Below are 22,256 nucleotides of genomic sequence, written 5' to 3' on the forward strand. Positions count from 1 at the left end.
AACAATGATATCACGACATCCGCTCATTAGGCGCGCCAAGGATAAATATTGAAATAACAAATAATAGTATATTGAGACTAAACCATGACCGCATGTGCATAACTGACTCCATCAAGATGCTAGATATCTCAAGTGCCAAAAATATTATTAAATATAAACATACTTGTACTGCAACCCTCGGCCCTCGCGACGGGCATACGTTACTCGCTGTGTGGCATAAAAATATGCAGAAGACAACAAGCAAACACGATGAATCAATATATTTTATTTTAAAAGAACTAAATTCTTTAGCCATACAGATAATTTTGAGAAATAAATATTATATCTGAAGATACTCTATGACCACTTCTGGACAACATTTTTCTCGGTATTATAGCAAGTGAAGTGGTTGTTGGCATTTGAACGCAATGATTTCAGTATTTTCTGTTGCAGGGGCGCCGTCCATAGCATTTACGTAAAATTCAAACACACATCTACAGATCGTAAGGAACTAAACAAAAACGGTTTCATTTGGTAGTGATCTTTGCAAGCTCTGATGTGGGTATAGTCAATAGAATGTTCAAAATAGAACTCAACAAATGACAGCTCAATAGCAAGCGATGCTGACTTGAACATGACAATTGCATGATTACAGCACGGCTTCACTTGAAAACGTAAAGCGTTTTAAAACCGTTTTCAAGTTTGGCTCGGGTTGCTTTGTACCAAAATCTCAAAAGAGGAGCACAATGGTCAAGAATAGTACACCCTGCAAAATCTTAAATAAGCGTAACGTCTCAATCTCCCCCAGTTTAGCCCATCTTTGTACCTGTATAGTTCATTGTTGCTCGGGTTGTCAGCCCTCTGGCGTTCTTTTCTCTTTTTGATGAGCTATACTTTTCATTGAAAGATGACTGTGTGACCAAAATGAAGTAGTTATGCACCGTGACTTTAGTATCGCACAGTTCCCTTAATAAGCTGGATAAGGGTTCAAAATGGTTAATATTTTTTAAGTCTACAGCCGATCTCGAGAAAGGCTCATAGAGCCTGGCCTCCCTTTTTAGCAACGAAGCCAATCCTCGCTTCTTCCCCTCCTACAATCAAAGGAAATCTTAAAATTAAAACAAATCTTAGGTGACAACTGAACCTCGCTGAGCAAGGTTCAGTTGTCACTGATGAATGAAAGCTTTACTATTATCTCTCCAGGTTCGAAACGCACAGTTAATAGGACACAAGCCCTTTTTTTGGCGAACCACGCCCGTGAAAGTTTACTTTTATATTATTGTTTACAAATAACAATTTCTTCTGTTGTATTTTTCCTTCTTGAGAGCAAGTTTGAAATCCATAATTTTTAACTTGAGTTATGCCTAACCCGCAAGAGTTGACAATTTTGAAAGCAGTCCTTTGTTGAACAAATTTTACTCCATGATCCTCATCGTACTTCGGCTAATCTTCGGCCCGTCTCGGAACATCATCGTGTGGTCCTCGGAACCGATCGGTAATTGTCTCTTCCTCTAAATGGTGTGTCGAAAGACGCCTGGTTGACTCAATTTAAATTATCATAGGATGAACAGTTCTTCTCTACTCGTGTCAGTGTTGTCGTAGCTTAGCACTGCCAAGCAAGAAGTCTAATATTCTGTCCAGGACGAAGACTGTCACAAAATCTGCCAGAAGGACTTGCGTGAATGTCTCGCGGAACTAAAAGAAGATGCGAGAAGAGAGAGGGATTAGTTTCTAAAGAAACTCTTGTATCAAGCGTAGATCTGGGTTCCATCCACAGATTTTTCAAACAGTACCACATAGACGTACTGCTCGTCAGCTTTCATTAGAATAGTCACAAAGAAGGGATTCATTCACACACTTGAAAGTTAGAACCATTTTGTACATGTACAACAAAATAAACCGTATCACGTAAAAGTAGTGCTCAATAGCTTTCATTTGAATGATAGCAGGCTGGGGTTTTAACCACTGACTTCTAAGTGAATCAGTTGCACATGAAAATACAGCTCAACAGCTTTCATTTGAATGGTTACACGCTAGGGTTTCATCGACTGACTTCCAAGTTGGAGCTACCTTGTAGAGTTTAATAATCAGTGGTACAGGAAATTACTGCTCAATAACAAGTACATTTAAATGCCCAGACACTAGGTTTCCATTCAAAGATCCAAGAGTAAAAACTACCTTGAACAGCGCAATAAACAGCACTACCATGCCTTAGATACTACTGAAGCTTCATTTACAAGGTCCCACACTTGCATTTCTCCCCTAGACTGAAAATCTACAACCACATAAATCAAGACAAGAGTCCACTGTGGAATCAGATACCCACAGCTTTGAACTTCTCTTTTCCAAATGAATGAGCGAGGAATCCTTGTTATTACATAAAGTAACAGCTACAAAGGAACTTTTACCTTTGGAGGGAAGGACACGATTTCAAATTGTTGATTAATTTCAGGTACAGAGCCAGTGATCATGCACAGAACAAATCCACCAGAGGCCATCAAGCTGTACAACAAGGCCTTGTTATCAAGAAGACTCTCCATGAACGGGTGACCCTGTGGTATGTAACAAAACAAAGGGTCACTGAAATTACACACGAAAGGCTCTCCATAAACGGGTGACCCTGTGGTATGTAAAAAAACAAAGGATCCCTGAAATTAAACATGAGAGGCTTTCCATGAACGGGTGACAGTGGGATACAACAAGACAAAAGCTCATTGAAATTAAACATAGAAGGCTCTCCATAAACGGGTTACCATGTGGTACATCAAATAAAATGTATTTTCCAGGTTGCGTTCTACCTTAGTTTCGAAACAGGTCCTGGTGTGGAAAAGTTTGATTTTCAAGACAATGAACGTGCAAGTAAAACTCATTGCCAAATGAAAAAGCGTCCACCAAGACTTGTCTAGGCTCTATTTCCGCCGCTCTCTCGAGTCCAGTCCACGTTCCACCACGAGAGCAAGAGGAAGAGAGGAGGAGAGCGGACTCCTGGTAATCCAGCCTAACGCTTCTGTCTTGAAACCGAGGTGGAAAGCAACTCGGCAATGGCTTATGACCAAAATAACACGTATAGCGACAACATAAGGAGAACCGACCCGACTCGTACAGTTTAAACATAATTCAACGCCTTTGTTTCTTTTAGGATTTTTCAATTTTCAAACCCTTGATCACATTGCTTAGAGACATTTGTCAGTCCACCTACACCAAACTACAGTCACACCGAGATGATACTAGTTTGCGAGTAGGCTCTTCGTAAAGCCCGATAAAATCCTGAGCCCGCGAAGAGCAAGGTGATACACATCCTTAGTCTACTGTTTGTGATTCAACCTTAGCAGTCTTTCTGTGGATGTAAGTTAACAGACTGACTACCCAGTTGACGTCGTTACCTTGTAGTTGATAGCGAACGTGGCTAGCTGCATAGCAATGGAGACAATATACACAGTACTGTTCACAATAGTGGGCTGAAACTTGGCCTCCAAGTCTATATGTCGAGAATCCCTGCAAGGTACACACAGGTTAAAAATCAACATTTGAAGGAAAGGGATTTTAGTTAAAAAAATTAAGGTAGCTTTGAACCCCATATACAGAAATTTTTAAAACTTTGCCAAAAGTTGCGTCTTATCATGCTTACTAAAATTTGATAATATAAACAAATTTCACCGTGTCATTTTTGAGTTATAAGCCCCTAAACCTGAAATTAAGGGCGTCTTTAAAAAACAAACAAACAAACAAACAAACAAACAAACAAACAAAAAAAAAAAACAAACAAAAGAAAAGGGTGTTTTTAGCAGGTCATACTATCGCTATGGTAACCTATTGAGTCTACAAAATGATAACGTGTACACCAACGATTGGGCAGTTTTTGATACCATGATTGTAGCATCAAGTGATAAAGAGTGGTTATAACCACCGATCAAAATCTAACTGCTGTAAACTGTTTTGAGCCACCTTAAACTCAAACCCCGCTCATTCTCTCGGCGAATTGTAGGGGTAGGGAAAATATGTGAAGCTAAATGTCTGAGCTTGGCACATGCATTACATGTGCGCACAAAGACAATACTTACATGCTAGGTGTGAGTCGCTTTGCCTGTTGTACCATAAAGATGAGAACCCAGAAGTGAACAGCAAACTGGGATAGTACAGTTATTATAGTGTACAGGTTAAATATATTCGGTAACGGCCGACGCTTGGAGAGAGACGAAAGAGGCTGAAAAAGACAAAATAGACAGTCAGGGGAAGTAGCAAAATATAAAACTAGCGAGGGGTAATTTGGCAAGGTTTATTCCAAGGTCCTTGTCTCACCTTAGAACGTGAAATAAACAAAAAGCATCCAGCTAATAAAACGCCCTGTAACGTAGCTTGTCTGCAAGAGAAGTACAAGACTGGTGTTGAAGAAAGTTAATATCTTATGAAAATCACTCCCTATCTCTCATTCCTTAGAGTGATATGCACCTAATTACTCATGCAAACGTTGGTACAAAGCAGGGCTGTGCTCTAGAGGTGCCTGGGTGCCACAGGTAACTAACTTTTGCCTTTTTTCATATAAGCTTAAGTACTGGGCACCCAGGATTTCATGGCTAGGAGCCTTTGAGCTCTTCATAACTTTTCTTAGACCACAGTCTTGACAAAGTCAAGTGGAAAGGTGGTAAGAAAATGGTACATTATCTCTGAAAGGAAAATTCAGTTAACAGTGAAAGAGCGAAGAGTTTCTCGCCAGCTGGTCGCGCGAAAATTGGGCGAGAACACAAAATCGACGGAGAGTAGGGTGGAGGGGCAAGCGCGGCCAGAATGTGGAAAACCCTCTTTCGTTCGTACTAGAACACTTGCATCGCAGGATAGAAGTTGGCCTGAACTGAAACAATTTCTCCCAACCGGTCGTGTCAATGATGGAGGCCACAGTGCGGAGAATTTACACGTGAATAGGTGAACTCACCCGTCACTGAACTTGATTCCATCTAAATACAACACACTTTGACTGTAGGCAAGCACTAGGGCATTCAACGCAAGAATCTTAAACATCTGTAAGGTGGTGACGAGTGTACAGCGACCCTGCTTAATGATATGGCAGACTGGAAAAAAACACAAATTACAAGACATGCTTGACTGCACTGTATACAGAAAGAAATGGGTAAGGTGATGTACCGGTACTAGGAATATGTAAGACAACTTTACATCTGTTGATGGCCGAATTCATACTACGGACAAGTTATCCGTCTGTGACGAATGAGCCTTCTGGGCGGGGCACGTAATTTGTCTGCCTATAAAGACGGATAAATCCCGTGTTTAGACGAATAATGTGGCCAAAATTCGTCTTCCACTGATTTGACAGACGAATCAGTTGAAGACTATTTGAACACAACACTGGATTTAAACTACGACAATTTATCCGTTTCAGTTGGATAAATCGTTTCAGATGGAAAAATCGTCCCCTAATATAAATTCGGCCATCCTTAGATTTCGAGCCGATTTAGGCTGGAATTTTAGACGGCCCAACTTTATCGCATCCGACAACTTTACGACACAAGTTCGTCTAGTGTGGTCGTCTAGTTTAGGGTAGTTCTGAAGAAAACTGTTGTTGGTTTCGACAACCTGAGCAGAAGTCATCTTCAGAGTCGAGTGAAAAGTGTTTGTGAAGCGGTCTGGTCTGTTGAACCTGATTGGTCAGTTTAACTGTGATGGATACGACTAAATTGTCTATTTTAATCGACTTACTTACGATTTTCGTAGTATTTTGAGACAAGTTTTAAAACTCAAGGGTGCTATAGGATACAAGTCCTATACGATTTGTGCATCTCGCAAGTAACCAGGGGTCCATTAACGTTTTGAGCAGCACTGAGGGCAAATGGCTTTCACAGGCAGGCAAAACTTTTTGAAATGAACTTCTTTATAAGAACTTTCTTCTAGCTGGTCAAATCATTACTACAGCCAGTCAATTTGCCCTGCGCACGGCCCTTAATGAAACCACTGCAAGCAGCGCAAGCAACAAAAATCGCGTTCGACCGTAATGAACAATACCAACGAAATTTAGCCTGTGTGCAGCCAACGCCAACAACGAAAGTGTACACTTGCACTTCCGCAAACCTCACCGAGACTTGCAGAAACGCTGCCTTGTTTACTTGATACATCGTTTAAACTTACCAGCCATGACAGAGGACAGCTTGGAGGTGAAGGGCGAGGCAATTGACGCATCTCCCAACCGGACAACTTGGGGTTGATCCGCCTCGTCTATCTGTTTTAACATCTCCTGGATCTTTTTCTAAAAAATAAAACAAACAGAAAGAGCGACTTTAAATCTAAAGGTCCTGCCGTGGATGAAAATGGACGGAATTCGTTCGTTATCAAGACCTACTGAAAAAAAGTATCATAGCAAAAAATCACAGCTCACCTGTTGTTCATGTTTTAAGGTGGAGGCAGTGTCGTCCCCCCTGGCCACAGCACGCATCTTAGCTGCTCGTGAAGCGCCTTTGGCAGGTGCGGGAGGGAGGTGTCCTCTTGAAACTATCTTAATTGAATCGTTTTTACTTTTATCCTCTGATTGATTCTGTTCGAAATAAAAAACGGTAATGCGTGATGCTGCTATTGCAATGACAACAGAGAAGACAAGACTCTACGTAAAAAGCATTGCACATTCTTGAAAAAACCTTGTATTAGGAGCGAGAGAGGTCGACACACCTCTTTCGTCACGCACTTGTTTCTATTCCTCACTCAACAAGTTTGAGAATTAATTCCATCTTGATGACGCAGCCTGCAGAGATTCATGCACGTCTCTGATTGGTTCTTAACTCGGTTATGAATTTCTTTTAACGAGGTTCAATGCGGAAGTTAAAGGAAGAACTGCAAAAAAATCTGTGCACTCACGGATGTGGAGGGTTTGTCTTCCTTGGATTTCAGCGCACTTTTCTTGCCTTGTTCGGGCAGTTTCTCTGGAGCACCAGCGAGTAAGGCCACACCTGTTGTTGACCATGGTTAAAAGATAAAACAAGGAATTATTACTACAGATAGGTAGTTTTTCTTCAGTATACTCCACAATCGGAAAATTTAGTCTTACTCTTCATGCAGGTTGTGTTGGGGTCTGGATTGGCCTGTGCCTTGCACCCACTCAAACATCAGTTTAGGAAACGAAGAAAGAACACGTGCCAAGAAACAGCAGAGAGGGAAATTCTTAGCCTGCAAACACAGGCGAATTTCCGGCATTCGTTTTCCGACGCGAAAATCCATCTGTGTACGCAGGCTAGTAAATTCTAGGATAAACTCGTTGATATTTTACCAACTTTTGAGAGCCTGAAGCAAGCCTCATCTCCACATCGTAATTCAATATTGTAACTGAATAATAAAGGTCGACAACAGTAAAATAATAATAATAATAATAATAATAATAATGATAATGATAATAAAAATAAATAAATAAATAAATATTAAATTAATAAATGAATAAAAACTGAATTAAAACACATTTCAAGACTAACCGCAGTGCGCATGCTTGAGTGCTCCTACGTCATTGGTTCCATCACCGCACATTAAGGTAACAAAACCTTTGCTCTTTAGTTTGGTAATGACCAACTCCTATACGGTAAAGGAAAGACAAGTAAGCCTCTAAGAATGAAATACTATTATTCAATTTACGGTAATATTACTTAGTTACAGACTGACATTACCTTTTGTTTAGGAGCCACGCGTGCGAACACTTGTACATTCTGAACGATAGAGTGGAAAAACTTCGTCAATTTCTCCGTTGACTGTAAGTAGGAAAATGCCTGCAGATAAATCAATAAAAAAACTGTAATTAAAGATTTCACTTTAGATGCCAGAGAACAAACACTTTTATCACACAAAAATGTAACAGTAATGCCCGGAGTAGTGACACGTGTGTTTCCAGCACTCGATAACCGATTTAAACTTTTACCTTTTTGAAATTTCAAGATTTTGGTTCTGCCATTGCTTGCAGAGAGGAAAACAAAAATTATTTCATGAGCGGTTTTTTTCAGCTCAGATGACTACAAAACCAACATAAACACGTCAATAGGTTGTCCCAAACGAATCTGAAACTTTCTCGAGGGACAACAGAACAACAAAGAAAAAAGTAGGGAGGGGGAGAAAGTGACAGGAGGCGCGGTATCCAATGGTCCTCCACGAAATCTTTACAAGCCCTTGACTTCGTCAATGATCTGGCGCTACTGTCGCACAGAATGCAGTGACATGAGGGATAAGACACAGGCCTTGGAGGAGCAAGGTGCAAAGCTAGGCCTGAAGATCATTGCTACAAATTCAAAGCTGATGTGTATCTCTTCCAAACGCGGCGATGGTGTATCGATGGAAAGGGAGTGGGTCGAGGAGGTGGACGAATTCACGTCATAAGGGAGGTACTGATGAGGACATCTAGTCACGTATCGAAGGACCAATATGGCGGTCTACGGCACTGATAACTAAGACCAAGTTGAGAGTCTTTGGGTCAAATGTGAAGGCTGTGCTCCTGTATGGTTCTGAAGACAAAGGGCTTGGGGTTGGATTGGCCACCTGCTGAGGAGACCAGACGGATACATAGCCAATAGGGCCGTAGAGTGGAACCCCCAGGGGAGGCGTAAGAGAGGGAGACCCCAGCACACCTGGAGGCGCACAAGAATGGCAGAGTCGAAGGAGAGACAGCTCACGTAACGGGAAGTGAAACGCACTGCGCAAAATAGGGTCAGGTGGCAGGCACTAGTGGACGACCTATGCTCCACCAGGAAAGAAGAGGATTGAGTGAGTGTGTGTGGGGGAGAAAGTAGAGATGATTTTACAACACGAAAAATCGATAAACAACGTAAATATCCTTCACTAAATAGACTGGTAAGTCGACACAAGTTCTAAAATATAAACCTGCGTACAAACTTCAGCCGTATGACAAAGCCGACTGGCATGGTAGTTCAAGAGCTTGCAAGTCGAAAAAAAATCCATGATTTTCAAATGTTTCTGACAGATCCGTCTCGACGTAAGTTAAAAACAATATCAACTTATGTCGATTTTGGTTCTTTGGGACAGTCAAACGTTGACAGTACAATACAATACCATACAATTTCCGCTAACTTTGATATCAGCGCAGCCAGAGTACAAGGAAACAGTTACACAAGTGCTGGCTAAACAGTCGCAAGTCAATGAAAGTAGGTGACCTGGGCTAACCTACGACTTACCTCTCCAGTGACACACAAGTCGAACTTGGAAGTCAGTTCTTTGATACCGCCGGATGGAATGATGGGAAGACTGAACGAGCGATCCACTGGCTGCCAGTGCCACTCGCTTTCTACTGCAGAGAGGAGAATGGTGGGCACAACGATTATACTTTGAATGTGAACTCCGATCAGAATAAAATAATATTTCAGTCAAATTCAAAGCCAAATCTAATCGTTTCGTCATTGCAACTTTTTCCACGCTTTCAGTAGTCACGTGATTTTATCTCGAATTTGGATCGGTTTTTTACTCCACAAGGACTTATTTATCATCTGAGGGTTTTTTTTGCAAAAATGAGCTCTGAGATAACTTCTGCTTCTGTTTGACGAACTGAAGTTTACAGAACACCGCTCTATCATTTGACATTGTATATCCTCTACAGAGTTACCAATTACATGTCTTTACCACTACAACATTGACAACATTTTGAACCAATAAGTGGAAAACATAACAGTTACGTTACCGTGATTTTTAGTGTTCTCAGGAGGTGACAGAACAACAATTTCCCGCCTGGTGAGCCGAAGTTCACGAGCCACGTGACATGCAGTCAGCGGGTTATCCCCAGTTATCATGGTCAGCTGTTTGGTGTAAAAACAAAACATGAAGTAAGTGTGATTTTCTAGAACTCCTCTTCACGCTGAATCAGATTTTATAGTTACAACAACTCTTTGCCCACACCAACAAGGAGATTTTTTGCAAGAAAAGCAATGCTTTGTGGTCTTCTCATCTGGTGCCATCATGGATCAAAGGATATAAGGATATAAGGGACCGGAAGTGTAATTAGTGGTAAAACAAATTTCCTGAAATCTAGGGAACTATGTAATATTGCAATAAATTTGCAAAACTTCCAAGGAATTCGTGTAATGCTTGACTACAAAAATGGGATCAGTTTAGTTTTTTTTTTTTCATATTGCTTTCCATTTCTATTCTCGTCATCATTAGCTTTTGTCCCTTCTTGAGAGCTTTTACTCATTTGTCATGTACAATTGAACAAAACCAAACCATTCTTGATGGCTTACTACTATCTGACTTTTTTTCACCCTATATTCAGAAGTTATCCTTACATGGTGTGAAGATTCTTGGATCTGTTTGATGGCCGCTTTAGAGTCACTCTTCAGTGGGCAAGCTATCACAACGAATCCTGCAAACTGAAGATCACATTCACACTCCTCGCGCTTCATGTCACGGATCTGTCACAAAAAAATAAAGTGATAATCTTCAAAAAACCTTCTAAAGATGTACCAGCATTCTTTTAAGTATGCCACGTGATCCTTTTTTGGAGAAAAGATTATGTGACAGCCTACAGCTGTAAGTGGTAGGGGCAGGAAGTACCTCTTTTTTGGTAGATTGGCACGCAATTACCCAAAGAGTTCCTAAATGTAAAATCAATTGTGTAATTGGATGAGCAATTACGAAAACACAAAATTTGTGAGAGATCACATAGGAGAGTTACAAAAGATTAATGTCTCATCCTGGACTGAAGAATTAAAGGGGGGTAATAGCCGGGGTGGGTGGGTGGGCTTATAATCAAAAGAAATATTTGAAGGAATATTCTGTTTTACAGGTAGACGTGACTACAACCAGGGGAGGGGGAGGGGGAGGAGGGGCTTATAAGAGGGAGGGCTCATAAGTGGCAGTTTATGGTGTACATGTCTGACTCAATTTTGCCGGTTAAGAGAACTCTTAAATAGTTTCTGTCTTTCATAACGAAGTAATGGCAACAGTATATTAACAGTTTCACACCTCTTTAGCTGCCACTTCTCCAATTTTCTTAAAACCCAGGGCTAGTACTCTGGCACCTTGGCAAGTCATTCTATGGTAAATGGCATCATAGTTTCTGGGGACGGTCTTGTACTGAAATTAAAACGGCAAAATAAAGCAACATAACATAAACCAAATTTTACCATTACAAATCATACTTCTTTTTCTGAACCTGAATGAATTGTATTGGGAAACATTTGGCTGTCAATGTTCTTCACTGTGCTTATTTTCAACAACCTTTTGTACAGATTATGGGAACTTTGAGTGGCTCAGAGAGCTCAGTGGTTTTATGGTAATTGGGTAAGACAGTGGATTGGAGGTCTGGGTTTCAGCCTAGACATGGCCCTCGTGTTTGCCATGTTCTTGGGAAAGACACTTAACTTTAAATGGACCTTTCTGCACACAGATGCCTAAATGGGTAATAGTAAATGGTTGGAGCAATACTAGAGACAAAATGTTCCACTGGACTTGCTTGCATCTTATACAAAGGGAGTAAGAAAAAAAAACTACAAGTTGCTTCATACTGTACACCACCAGGCCTGAGGCATACTCTTTTTTCACAACTAGTGTTACTCTACAATCACGGGCTGGGGATCAAGTGTTTATTTGACTGTTATGATAACTCTTGACTGCTTGTAATACTGCCATTTCAAGACGGTCACCCACTAAATTGTCATCAAGGAAAGCCAGAGAGTGACATGAGGCTAGTATGTATGCTCTGTTGTCAGGCGCATCACTGACTGCACACACTCTTGTCTCAGTATCCATACCATATAACACTCACCATGGGTCTGAGAGTTTCAGGAGCTCCTTTAACTGTCACCATATATTCATTGGATGATGAACCAGGATTTTGTAAAGACACAATAGCTGACATTCTTTTTAGAGCACTGGAGAAATGATGACGATGTACGATACGCATGGAAACGCGTCGGCCTTTGTTGGGCATCACAATGTCTCCTGCAATACAAGCAAAATTTCCTATACTTCAGTGAAAGAAAGGATACAATAAAGGCTGAAAAAGTAGTTTGATTATAAATTTAGTCCATTCACAGCTGGTTTTGCATTTGCGCTTCAATTTCCCTCAAGCTGTCAAGGATCTTACCAAAAAAAGGTCAGAAGAGACTATTATAACACTCTGACGAACAATAAGATTTCAACCAGGGTTTGAAAAATATTCGAATTCTACCTTGCCTGTTGGGCAAGTAACTCTCAAATTTTGCTTGCCCAGGGAACTTCCCCACTTGCCCAAGTTTTCAAACTCATTAATAATTCATGAACCCAAAAATGGAAGTCAAACTACAGGCGTGTTTTAATGTAATAAACCCATCTTGACTGTAGTCCTTAAAGTGCTGATCACTTTCATGTTTATGCCATTATATTGTAATACTTCCACAACTTTTAACTTCTTAATTTCGCTTTTATGAAGTTGTACGGTTTGTAATAATTAACATGGATGAACACTGTTATAATCAGATTGAATTTTCAAATGTGATAAAAAAAAAAATGTCATCAGGAATTAAATTTTGTCCCACAGCATCTTTTGCCAGTGCTCTCCCAGTTGAAGAAACAAAGTTTGTGAAGTTGTTGTTGTTTGTTTGTGTACTTACTTCCTAGTTCCTGTATTACACGCTGGGTATCTTCGTTATTATACAGCCTTGAATCAATTTGTTCAATTTGTCGAAGATCGCTTTCAATTCCTTGAATATTTACCTGCATCTTGTCTAGCTCCACGCAATCATTATAAAGAGAAGCACGAGAAATTTATAACACACAGCTGAATTAACAACAAGTTGCCTTCCCACTTAAGTTTTGACACAGGCACAGTGTTGAATTTGAAAAGCCGGCGAGAGCATATTTTTTCATTTGGGTGAATGAAAAATAATTTCAGTCGAGGGAAAACGTCTTCATTTGAAAGAAACACTATTTTGAGTCATCTTCCAGGAACTCTGAAAGTATTTTGATGACTTACTTATCCACTTGTTTTTAATAATATAATACTTTTCATTTTGTTCGGCAGCGCCCAAGTATGTTATCACTAGCAAACTTGCATGTCTCGCCGAAAACAGAGATTTACCTGGATTTTAGCATCAAAAATGCTGGCTTCGTTTTCGCGGTACAAATATGCTGCTTCTTTTCGCGTACAATTTCTACAGCTTTAATATATCATTGTTGAGTTAAGTTTTGCACAGAGAAACTGGAAAATGCTCGCAGAAAATTGCTAAAATTTTAAGAAATAAACACAGCATTTTTGTGCCCAACGCAGCTATTTTTAATCCTGGAAAGAAAGTTGATCGGGGCAGATTTTGTTCACGTGCTAGGCAACCACTTCTGAACTGTGAGTGCACATCGCGCAATCAACAAAACAACGCCATAAATTGTAATTTTCTTCAAGCTTCATCTAAACACTTGATTACCCTTGAGCCTAAAATTTACCTTTTCTTCTCAAAATCGTTATCAAAAATTTAGTCGGCGAACGGCTTGCCTGGGTCCTTACCCATGGGGCAAGTAGGGAGAGAAAGTTACTTGCCCGAAGGGAAAATCTACTTGTCCCGGACAACTGGACGGGTTTTTTTTCGAGCCCTGTCATCTCTTTTATAACAGCTACCTAAAGTGCTAATGTGGTAAAGGACCTTTCCATTGAAACAAGTGAGTACTATCAGAGGGTACATGGAGATCTATGTCCCATAACAAATGACACTTGCTTTCTTGAATGCATAAGGATAACCATACAAGTTTGCCGGACTGCACTAAGCTTGTTTAATTCTCACCTCTTGTGAGCCTCCAATCAACTGCTTGTAACACAGCCTTTTCTAGAGGGTCACCTACTAAACTGTCATCAAGGAAAGCCAGAGAGTGACATGAGGCTAGTACGTATGCCGTGCTGTCAGGAGCATCACTGACTGCACACACTTCATCATCATCTCTGCAAGTTTTAAAATAATAATAATTAGAAGAATACTTAGCCCACTGCAATTGACGGCTTGGTCGCCTCATGGTTACTGTGCTTAACTCCAGATTGAGCAGTCAGGGTTCAAGCCCAGGTTGGGGTTATTGTGCTGTGTTCTTGGGCAAGACACTTCATACTCACAGTGCCTCACTCCACTTCCATGTATAAATGGGTACCAGCAAAATTATTGCTGGGGGGTAACCCTGCAAAGGACTAGCATACAATCCAGGGGGGAGTAGAGATACTCCTAGTTGCTTCATGCTACATAGAAAGACCAGTCTGATCGGCCACTTGGCTCACATGCAGAATTTACCTTTACCTTTTACCTAAGCCCACTGCAAAGGGCTTCATTTCACATTGTAGCAAGTTAGGGTGTTAGGAATATAAAAGTGAATCTTGGAAAGAAGTAAGGTCCAGCATGTTTGAATAGTTAAGACCAGTCAGGGTACATGTGCATGGAGATATGAAAATGTGATTGGGAGAATTTGAAAGCTTATTATGTGAACCTGCCTATGCCACAGGTGAGGCTGTTGCACAGTGCCATGCAAAATATTTATTTATTTTTTTTTAATACACAACCACAATCGTACCAATATATCATCTACAGTTTAATAAGACAGGGCCATTTTGGGTGCTAAAGAACATCATGTCTACAGTTGCTTATGTTGTCCTCTCTCTAAAGATAAAGTTCACAGACAGTTTTACTAATACTCACTTGAGTCCAGCTACACCTTGTACTATGAGGTTGTCACTTGTTAGTGTTCCAGTTTTGTCAAAACAACACACATCAACTTTACCAGCAAATGGAATTCTAAAAGGCTCTGTACAGTACACACCTAGGGAAAACAAAAAAAAAAAGTAAGCTTTGAAAAGACAACAAAACATCTCCACAGGAAATGCCAGACTCATGAGGACATCATACATGTACATGATGTAGCTGGTGCATAGGCAGGATCTCACAAACAGTGAAAGCTACAGTACTGCCTGAAAGTATTAACTCATTAGGACACGGCTGGGCCTTGTCTTTGTGGCATGGTCCTACATTGCGTCCTCAGCGGTGGTCAGTTGTACTGTTTGTGGGACAATTAGTTGTAAATTTGGACTTAACATGTACATGTAGGTGCACTGTCCACAGTTCATGCACAATGATCTCATATAGAGACTTCACTTGTGATGATACTACAGTAACACCACTACTCTTTGTGTGCTACCATAATGAGGCTTACAGTACTTTTCACAGGGCTGAACCTTTTGATTTTTAAATAAATCAGAGCCTTTTGTTGTAATGTAACTGTTCTTGTGGCCTTACCCAGTTTCTGTAGAGCCATTAGTGAGGAGTTAACAGCCAGAGACAGTTCAATAGGAAGCTCAGGTGGAACCACTGATGTCAAAATAAGGGTGCACTCCAAGAAAAGCTTGTAACGATTTCTCTTAGGATCTTCGGTGCCTGGATAAGAAAGAAAACTAGATGAGCCCTTTTTTCAAAGTTCACCAAATCCCTGTGTAGCACATGTATCACTGGGGAGAAATTCCTCATGAAGAATAGTGTTTTGTTAAATATTTCACACCCACAGGTTTCTTCAGTTTGAAAGTCCCTTGAACATTGATTTCTCATACAGTGTATATACAGCATCACACAGAAGATACCGACTTGAGACCCTGTAACAAGGCTGCCCCATAGCAAGTGTGAACTGCAGTGAAGGAAACGGCTAGCCAGCACTCTCAATTTTAACTTTGCCTAAATTACATTTAGCCCTATAAAATGATGTTGACACCAGTGCTGTCCTCTTACCTTTAATCCAAACATATGCTGCTGCTGAAACAGCAAATATCAACAAAAACAAGATGAAGAGAAAAGTCTCCAGATTATTGGCTGTGACTCGCTTTACACCAAATAAAATTGTCCTCAGCAACTTTCCCTGTCAATTGCATAAAATATATATTATGCACTGCATTGGTATGTGACATTTTTAGGAGATCACTTCATAATGAACTTTACCCATGATGCATTTAATTACCTTACAGTGGCTAGTAACTAGTAGGTGAATGAAAACTGCAGTGGTTCCTGACGATGTGGCAAAATTTTGTTGGAAAACTCATGTCTATAATGGTGATTGAAAAGTATCTGACCTGCGAGGTATTGAATCCAGTCCTTAGGACATATGCCACAGTTCCATTATCAGGTGCTACAAAGAGCAAAAACAAAAACTAAGTTGCAAACTACATGAATCTCAGTTCATGAAAATAAAATAATGCAACTATAGTCCACACAGAGAGCTACATAAGCCTACTGCCATTATCATCACACCATACATTGCTAGTAACACAGTCATTAAGAGTCTTTTTATACTTGTCGAGTTACCTTTTAATCCAGCAGAAGTCTTGAGCGGAGGAGAATGTTGCACAACTTTTGTTCCTCCCGACAGCACATGTAATTTACTATGCTGCTCCAAGTCAAATATTTCATCATCTGGCAAATCCTCAATTGGCTCCTATTTGAAACATTATAAATTTGCATTTGAGTCAATTAACAATTTACACAGTTGACTTTGTTTAGTAGAAATGAAATCAAACTGAACTGAAGCATTCTGTTTGGAATTCAGTATGTTATTGTTGAGCTCTACCTTCATTTGAGGCACAGACTCTCCAGTCAGCATGGCTTCATCTACAATACATGAGCCTCTCAGCAATACCATATCACATGGAATCAATACATCAGAGTTTTTAGATCTCCCTACACAGAGATTAAAAGAAATGACATTATCATACCTGTACAGCACATACATGCTTTACACCTTTCTTAGCATAATGCATAAAATGAAATCATGTTCCTTTGGTTTTTCCTTCCCCACAACATAAATTATACAATATTTAGAGAGGAAGTAGCTGGTTTTCATGCAGGTCCTCTATCCTGGTTGAACTGGAATTTAGAATTGTTTTTTTGGAATTTAGAGTGCTGGTTTTGTAGAGGGAGGAAAACCAGAGAACCTGGAGAACATGCACCACATTGGAAGAAGGCAAGTGCTCTCACCACTGCACCATCCCTGCTCCCCCCTCTGGAAAGTTGGATACTGAGGTTAATTCTGATAGGGTAATAAATATTCTTACATGATAATCATTCTTTGCTATGTTATTGTACAGAAACAGTATAACTACATGAATATATAGGGACAAACTGGCATGACAGATCTCTGCTTTCAAGTCCTTACTAACAACAAATTAAGATAACAATTAAGCTCACCAATGGAACAAATATCTCCAGGAAGCAGTTCAGAGCTCAAGGTAGGTCTCCATTTTCTATGTCTGTAAACCTGTTGTTTGAGCACAGGAAAACATTTTTGTGTAATTTCTTCACAATGTACATGTTACATACCTGTAAGTTATTCACAGAAAGGTTGTTTAGTGCTACTGGGTATTAAATGGGTCAGTTTTTTAGCCTTTGCATTTGCGCCCCCTTCATGTTACATACAATGAGAGCATTTTCCCTTAAAAGTTTGAAAAGCACACATCCAGTTCATAAAATCTTCATTTCTAGTTTAGATACTACTACAAGATCCAGTGCATCAAAGCATTAACATATTTAGTTTGTTGGACATGTGTCTGACTTTAGTAACATAAAATCTGTACATGTCAAGGGTCAGCCAATGTCTCCAAAGTCTGGAGGACTAGCTAACCAGTTTTATATTCAGGGGGTTAACTTCTTCTGAAGTTGAGCTCACACTCAATCATTGAATTTCTTTTGTTCAGTGCTGTCACTGGGTACATTTCATGGCAATGTTCAAAAGGGTATCTCCCAGAATTTCAACTCATCTCACCTGTATCAAGTACGGCTTGCTTCCCATATTTCTTATTTCTTTCATATTTTTTAATTGCTGAAAGAAAGCAGTAAGACAGTTCATTCATGGAATTAAACATATCTGTAAGAATTCAGGGTTTAAAGAAACTGAACATTCCACTTGACCCTGTGGACTAATTATTCAGAGTCATTGTGTGCTAGCTGCTGGAGTAGCCAGAAGGCCCTTACATGCACTTCATTTGCCAATAGATAGGTTAAGTCTGTGTTCAAGCTTAATGAATTAACAGGCCAGTGCTCATCTTCAGTTGCAGTGGCATGAAGTATTTTTATTCCCCTTTGAATGAGACACTAGTCAGGGTTACCCCCTCCATTAAATTTGCCAGTACAAATTTATACACCCATATAGAGAGAGGCACAATGAGGGTAAAGTGTCTTGCCTGAGAACACAACGCAGTGATCACAGCCAGGGCTTGAACCTGGACACTTGATCTCGAGTTCAATACACTAGCCATTATGTAACTGTGGCTCTCATCTGCTATACAAAATCCACAAATGCCCTGTGCCTGCCAGGGAAGTGACACAAAAAATCCACTTGAATGACAGAAAAATCAACAGTTTATGTACCTGCTGCACAAGGGTGGCTTCAAAAGCAACCAACATGAAAAGAGTGAAGACGCTGTAGTACCAGTATTCATCAAGACACCACAATCCAACACAAAACACTTGGAACACAAAGAAAGGAGCAGTGGCCCTTTCTTTAAACAGCTGACCAAATTCAGGCACATCCATCTGAAGTCTATAGCAAGGAAACAGGTTTGCATGATAAACTGTTGGCACCTTATTTTGCAAAATACCCTTAGTAATTTCTTAGCTGGTAAATACAGCTGCCTTTTATCACTACTGGCTGGTTTGGCACTTATGAGAAAGATCTTTCTCTCACAAATGCAAACCCTTTGGGTGTGATGAGAGACAAATGTGTTTACAGGCTATCAAACTAGATATCAGAGCATTTTACTAGATTATAAAAGAAGACATTTTAGTGTAGAGACTCGTGACTTCATTTCCTTGAGAGGCTGTAAGGCATTCTTACATAATTCATCATAATCAATTCATAAATTCCAGTTCACAACTGGGAAATAGAGCATTAATAATTAAGAACTATTCTAACCAGCAGCATTATTAAGTATAGATAAACACTTCAAATTCTGGGTGATGTAGCAGCTCTCGTAACATACAATATGCTTGGCTCGCTACCCTAGCCAAAAACAAAAGACCAAACAATTGAAACAATGACTTAGACTTAAAAACAATAGAAGCTGCTTACAATACCAAACAAATCATTGGATGTTATGAGAGCTACTACACCACCACAAATTCTGAGGAACTATCTTGAATAAAGGGATTATTAATTTGGATTTCTCCAGGAACTCCACTGACCAGAAAATAACAAAAACCAGAAATATTGTCCCAAGGACACTGACTACTCACGCTATACCAACAATTTAGGATGACAGAATACTTGGCAATCAGTAATGATGAGCAATATTTTAAGCTTTGAATGAGACTGCAATGATCCGATGTAGTATTTGATTTTTTCTGTCCATTTCCATTTGTATTACCTGACAATAACACAACATCAATGTAACTCCCAAATTTAATTTACTATCTAACAATAACACAACACTAATGTGAAGTGCTCAAAAATTTAATAACAGACAGACGGACAGAGACGAAACCAGCTTACTCATTCAATCCGTATTTTTTCTTTGCTCTTTCAACCTCTACTTCTTCCTGATAACCTTTACAACTGTTGTAATGTTCCATGGCTTCACTGATTGGAAATGCCACCTGGCAGAATTGTTTCTTTTCTTCACTATCATAGACATACTTTGTCTTTTGAAAATTGAACCAAATAACCTGTTTTTGTGTTTCTTTTTCCTGTAAAGTACAAACAAGACATTAGGCTGAGGTACATAACATCTAGGCATGGAACGTCCAGAGGTTTTCAAAACAGGCAAGAAAAAGGTAAGGTTAAGATAGGTCAATAATTCTTGCTTGTGAAAAGGGACCTTGACTGGCAGTGGAGCTTTCTTATTCCAAAATGTGGTATAGGGGGTAGGAAGGATTTTTTGCTACTAGATCTATCTGATAATAAAAGGTTCATCTATCCCTGGGAAAAATCAGTAGCATAGCTTAGTGTAGGTGTCCACTCTAGAGTAGAGGCAGTGAGTTGTGCCTTAAGACAACCTGAATCTCAGTTCATGATTTGCCTGACAAGTTGATTCAAGAGTGCCATTTTTTGTTCTTGAGCAAGACATATCACATAAACATAGTCTCTTGGTAGCTCCCAGCCCTCAGTTGTTCAACGCAGGTTTAAATTTATTCTTGTTAGTCAGCTTTAATGTCAGTGTTGCCATGACAGAACAGTTGGCTATGTAAATGTAAATAGAAGAGTTCTAGATTTTCCCACATGCTCACCTGCTCATGGTGAAGGTTAAGCAACTCGGGTGAACCATTATTTGCTGTTGGAACAACTTTTATTACTGTGGCAAGGGAGGGAACATTTTCCTGTAGAACAGAGAAATGTTATTACAAGCTTAACTTAATCAATTTTATATTACACATAAACGTAACTATAAGTTACCAAAAAATGTGTCATTACAGCTATAAATTAGTTGATAACAAAAACAGAAAAAATAGCAATAATTTAAGGCTAATTGTGGAATTTACAAAATTATTCAGAAAGCTTAATAAAGCTTACTGTAAAGTTCAGTTTTGCTGTATTTGTAAGCATGTGTCTAGAGGGTCCCTTATACTTTTTTCGTGACGCGTGAATGGGCGTTTTTTCTTTGCCTGAAGCGTGAATGAGGATTTTTTTTCCCCTGATTTGTGAATCTATATTTTTCCGTCCTTGTGAAACTGGTTTTCGATTTTTTTCGTGATCCATGAAAAATGCATTTACTTTCGCATGATTTGTGAACCATCGACTTTTGTGGGAATAATTTTTCACATTTTTGGAGATTTTAGCGTCATAAAAGCTTGTAAACTACACCAAACTGGATGTAAAAAGCGTGACGGCCTGCCTTTCGCGACATCTCTCGACGCGCATGAGGATGGAGGACTGAGAACTAACCACAGCAACAGTGAATCAGGAGGACCTAGAATCTAGTCTGTCACGCTGTGTCACACACGCGGGGTATCACGCCATTTCGATCAAGAAAAGGCAGAAAATGGAGGGTTCTGCAGAAAAGGTGAGTTAATCTGTCAGTATCCACACTCTATCCAGCCTTAACTGATGTCTGCTCAACCGGCAAAAAGCTCATATATTTTCTCTAAAATTAACCCGCTTATTACGGACACCCGTTAATACAGACAGCGGACACTTTTCTGTGTCCCGATTGACAAACTCTTATACATCGTCAACCCCACTTTACGGACACTGTTTATCTGCGCACTGTCTATTGTCATTGTCATGCCGGCGATTATACGCTAATTGGAGAAAATCTGAAAGTTCAGTCACTGAGAGAAGCTATGGGAAGTTGGAGGACGTGACTGAATATCTGCAGTGAAAACCTAACGGAAACAGCAAATAACCTTTCAAAGATTTTGTCTAGTATTCAGTCCACCTGGTTGAGACACAAACTAAAAACGTCAGGGCAAAGTAAAGTCACAGACTTTTTTTCGTTGAGTTTCAAGAACAGTGAACTAACTTTAATTTTAATTTAGTTCGGGAGTACCGGGAGGAGTATGAGTAGATAAGCGTAAGGTTTACATACTTTAAACTTGTTACAGTTATAGAAGAAACTAAACAATGTTTTAATGCTGTTAAAATGCCTGCTTAATTTCTTGTATAAAGTAAAGCCACGGACTTATTCAAGTGCTACAGTACTATAAAATTAAGTTTAGTCTGAGAGTATGATAAATGACCATAAGGTTTCCATAGTTTAATTTTACAGTTACATTACAATCAAAACAACGTTTTGTTGCCGTAAAAAATGTCTGCCTTACTCTTGGTATCGAAAAAACATGTGTCCGTGACTTTTTATCTGAGAGCCCCCTAAAATACGGCTCAATACAGACACCCCAATAACACAACACCCTCTGTCTAGCCTACTATGCTACGTAAATAATTTCTATAACTACTTTCCACACAGTACAGACACAAAACCACATATAATAATTATTAATCTAGGGTATTCTCACCGCTGAACAAGTGAAAAGACATCGCACGTGAACAGACCAGTGACAAAACAGACAAGAAAGAATTTGCAATATTCCAACCACGGCCAACGCAATGAGACCGGCTTCAAAATAATCTGTGACCCCGTACACCACCGTCCAGAAGTACAGCCATGTTAAATATATCGGTATAAATGGTCCTAGGTAAAAATGAAGTAAAAGTGGCCTTATCCTATACAATTTTACATACTCTAATTCATCATTCAGTGATTCGGCAGCCATATTGAACCATCAATAACCTCTCTGTAGTACGCATATGTAGTGAATTATACCGCTGGTTATTGCAAACACAGTATCAAATTAATTTCCAGGGTTTCCGCGGTTCTAATA

The 22,256-nt window shown here is 39.7% G+C and overlaps 1 protein-coding gene across 2 annotated transcripts; it reads right to left on the minus strand.

Moving 5' to 3' along the window:
• Positions 1-215: 215 nt before the first annotated feature.
• On the minus strand, positions 216-22,154 carry LOC145477014 (endoplasmic reticulum transmembrane helix translocase-like). 2 transcript variants are annotated; one of them, XM_081455488.1, is made up of 29 exons: positions 21,891-22,154; positions 20,166-20,255; positions 19,432-19,625; positions 18,312-18,483; positions 17,707-17,763; positions 17,133-17,202; positions 16,516-16,625; positions 16,254-16,383; positions 16,022-16,077; positions 15,684-15,810; positions 15,201-15,338; positions 14,607-14,727; positions 13,713-13,867; positions 11,726-11,901; positions 10,924-11,034; positions 10,245-10,370; positions 9,644-9,758; positions 9,144-9,253; positions 7,632-7,730; positions 7,443-7,539; positions 6,835-6,926; positions 6,362-6,517; positions 6,115-6,232; positions 4,910-5,045; positions 4,279-4,339; positions 4,041-4,183; positions 3,363-3,474; positions 2,388-2,531; positions 216-1,674 (listed from the first exon to the last, which is right to left on the minus strand). In XM_081455488.1, exons 1-29 carry the CDS (start codon positions 22,146-22,148, stop codon positions 1,567-1,569), a joined length of 3,582 nt encoding a protein of 1,193 aa, XP_081311614.1. In that variant the 5' UTR covers positions 22,149-22,154; the 3' UTR covers positions 216-1,566. The 2 variants fall into 2 exon arrangements, with proteins under 2 accessions (XP_081311614.1, XP_081311601.1); XM_081455475.1 differs by having other exon boundaries at positions 217-1,674; positions 9,144-9,256.
• Between the last annotated feature and the right edge of the window lie 102 nt (positions 22,155-22,256).

This window comes from Orbicella franksi, chromosome 1, assembly GCF_964199315.1.
Source record: "Orbicella franksi chromosome 1, jaOrbFran1.1, whole genome shotgun sequence".
NCBI classification, from domain to species: Eukaryota; Metazoa; Cnidaria; class Anthozoa; order Scleractinia; family Merulinidae; genus Orbicella; species Orbicella franksi.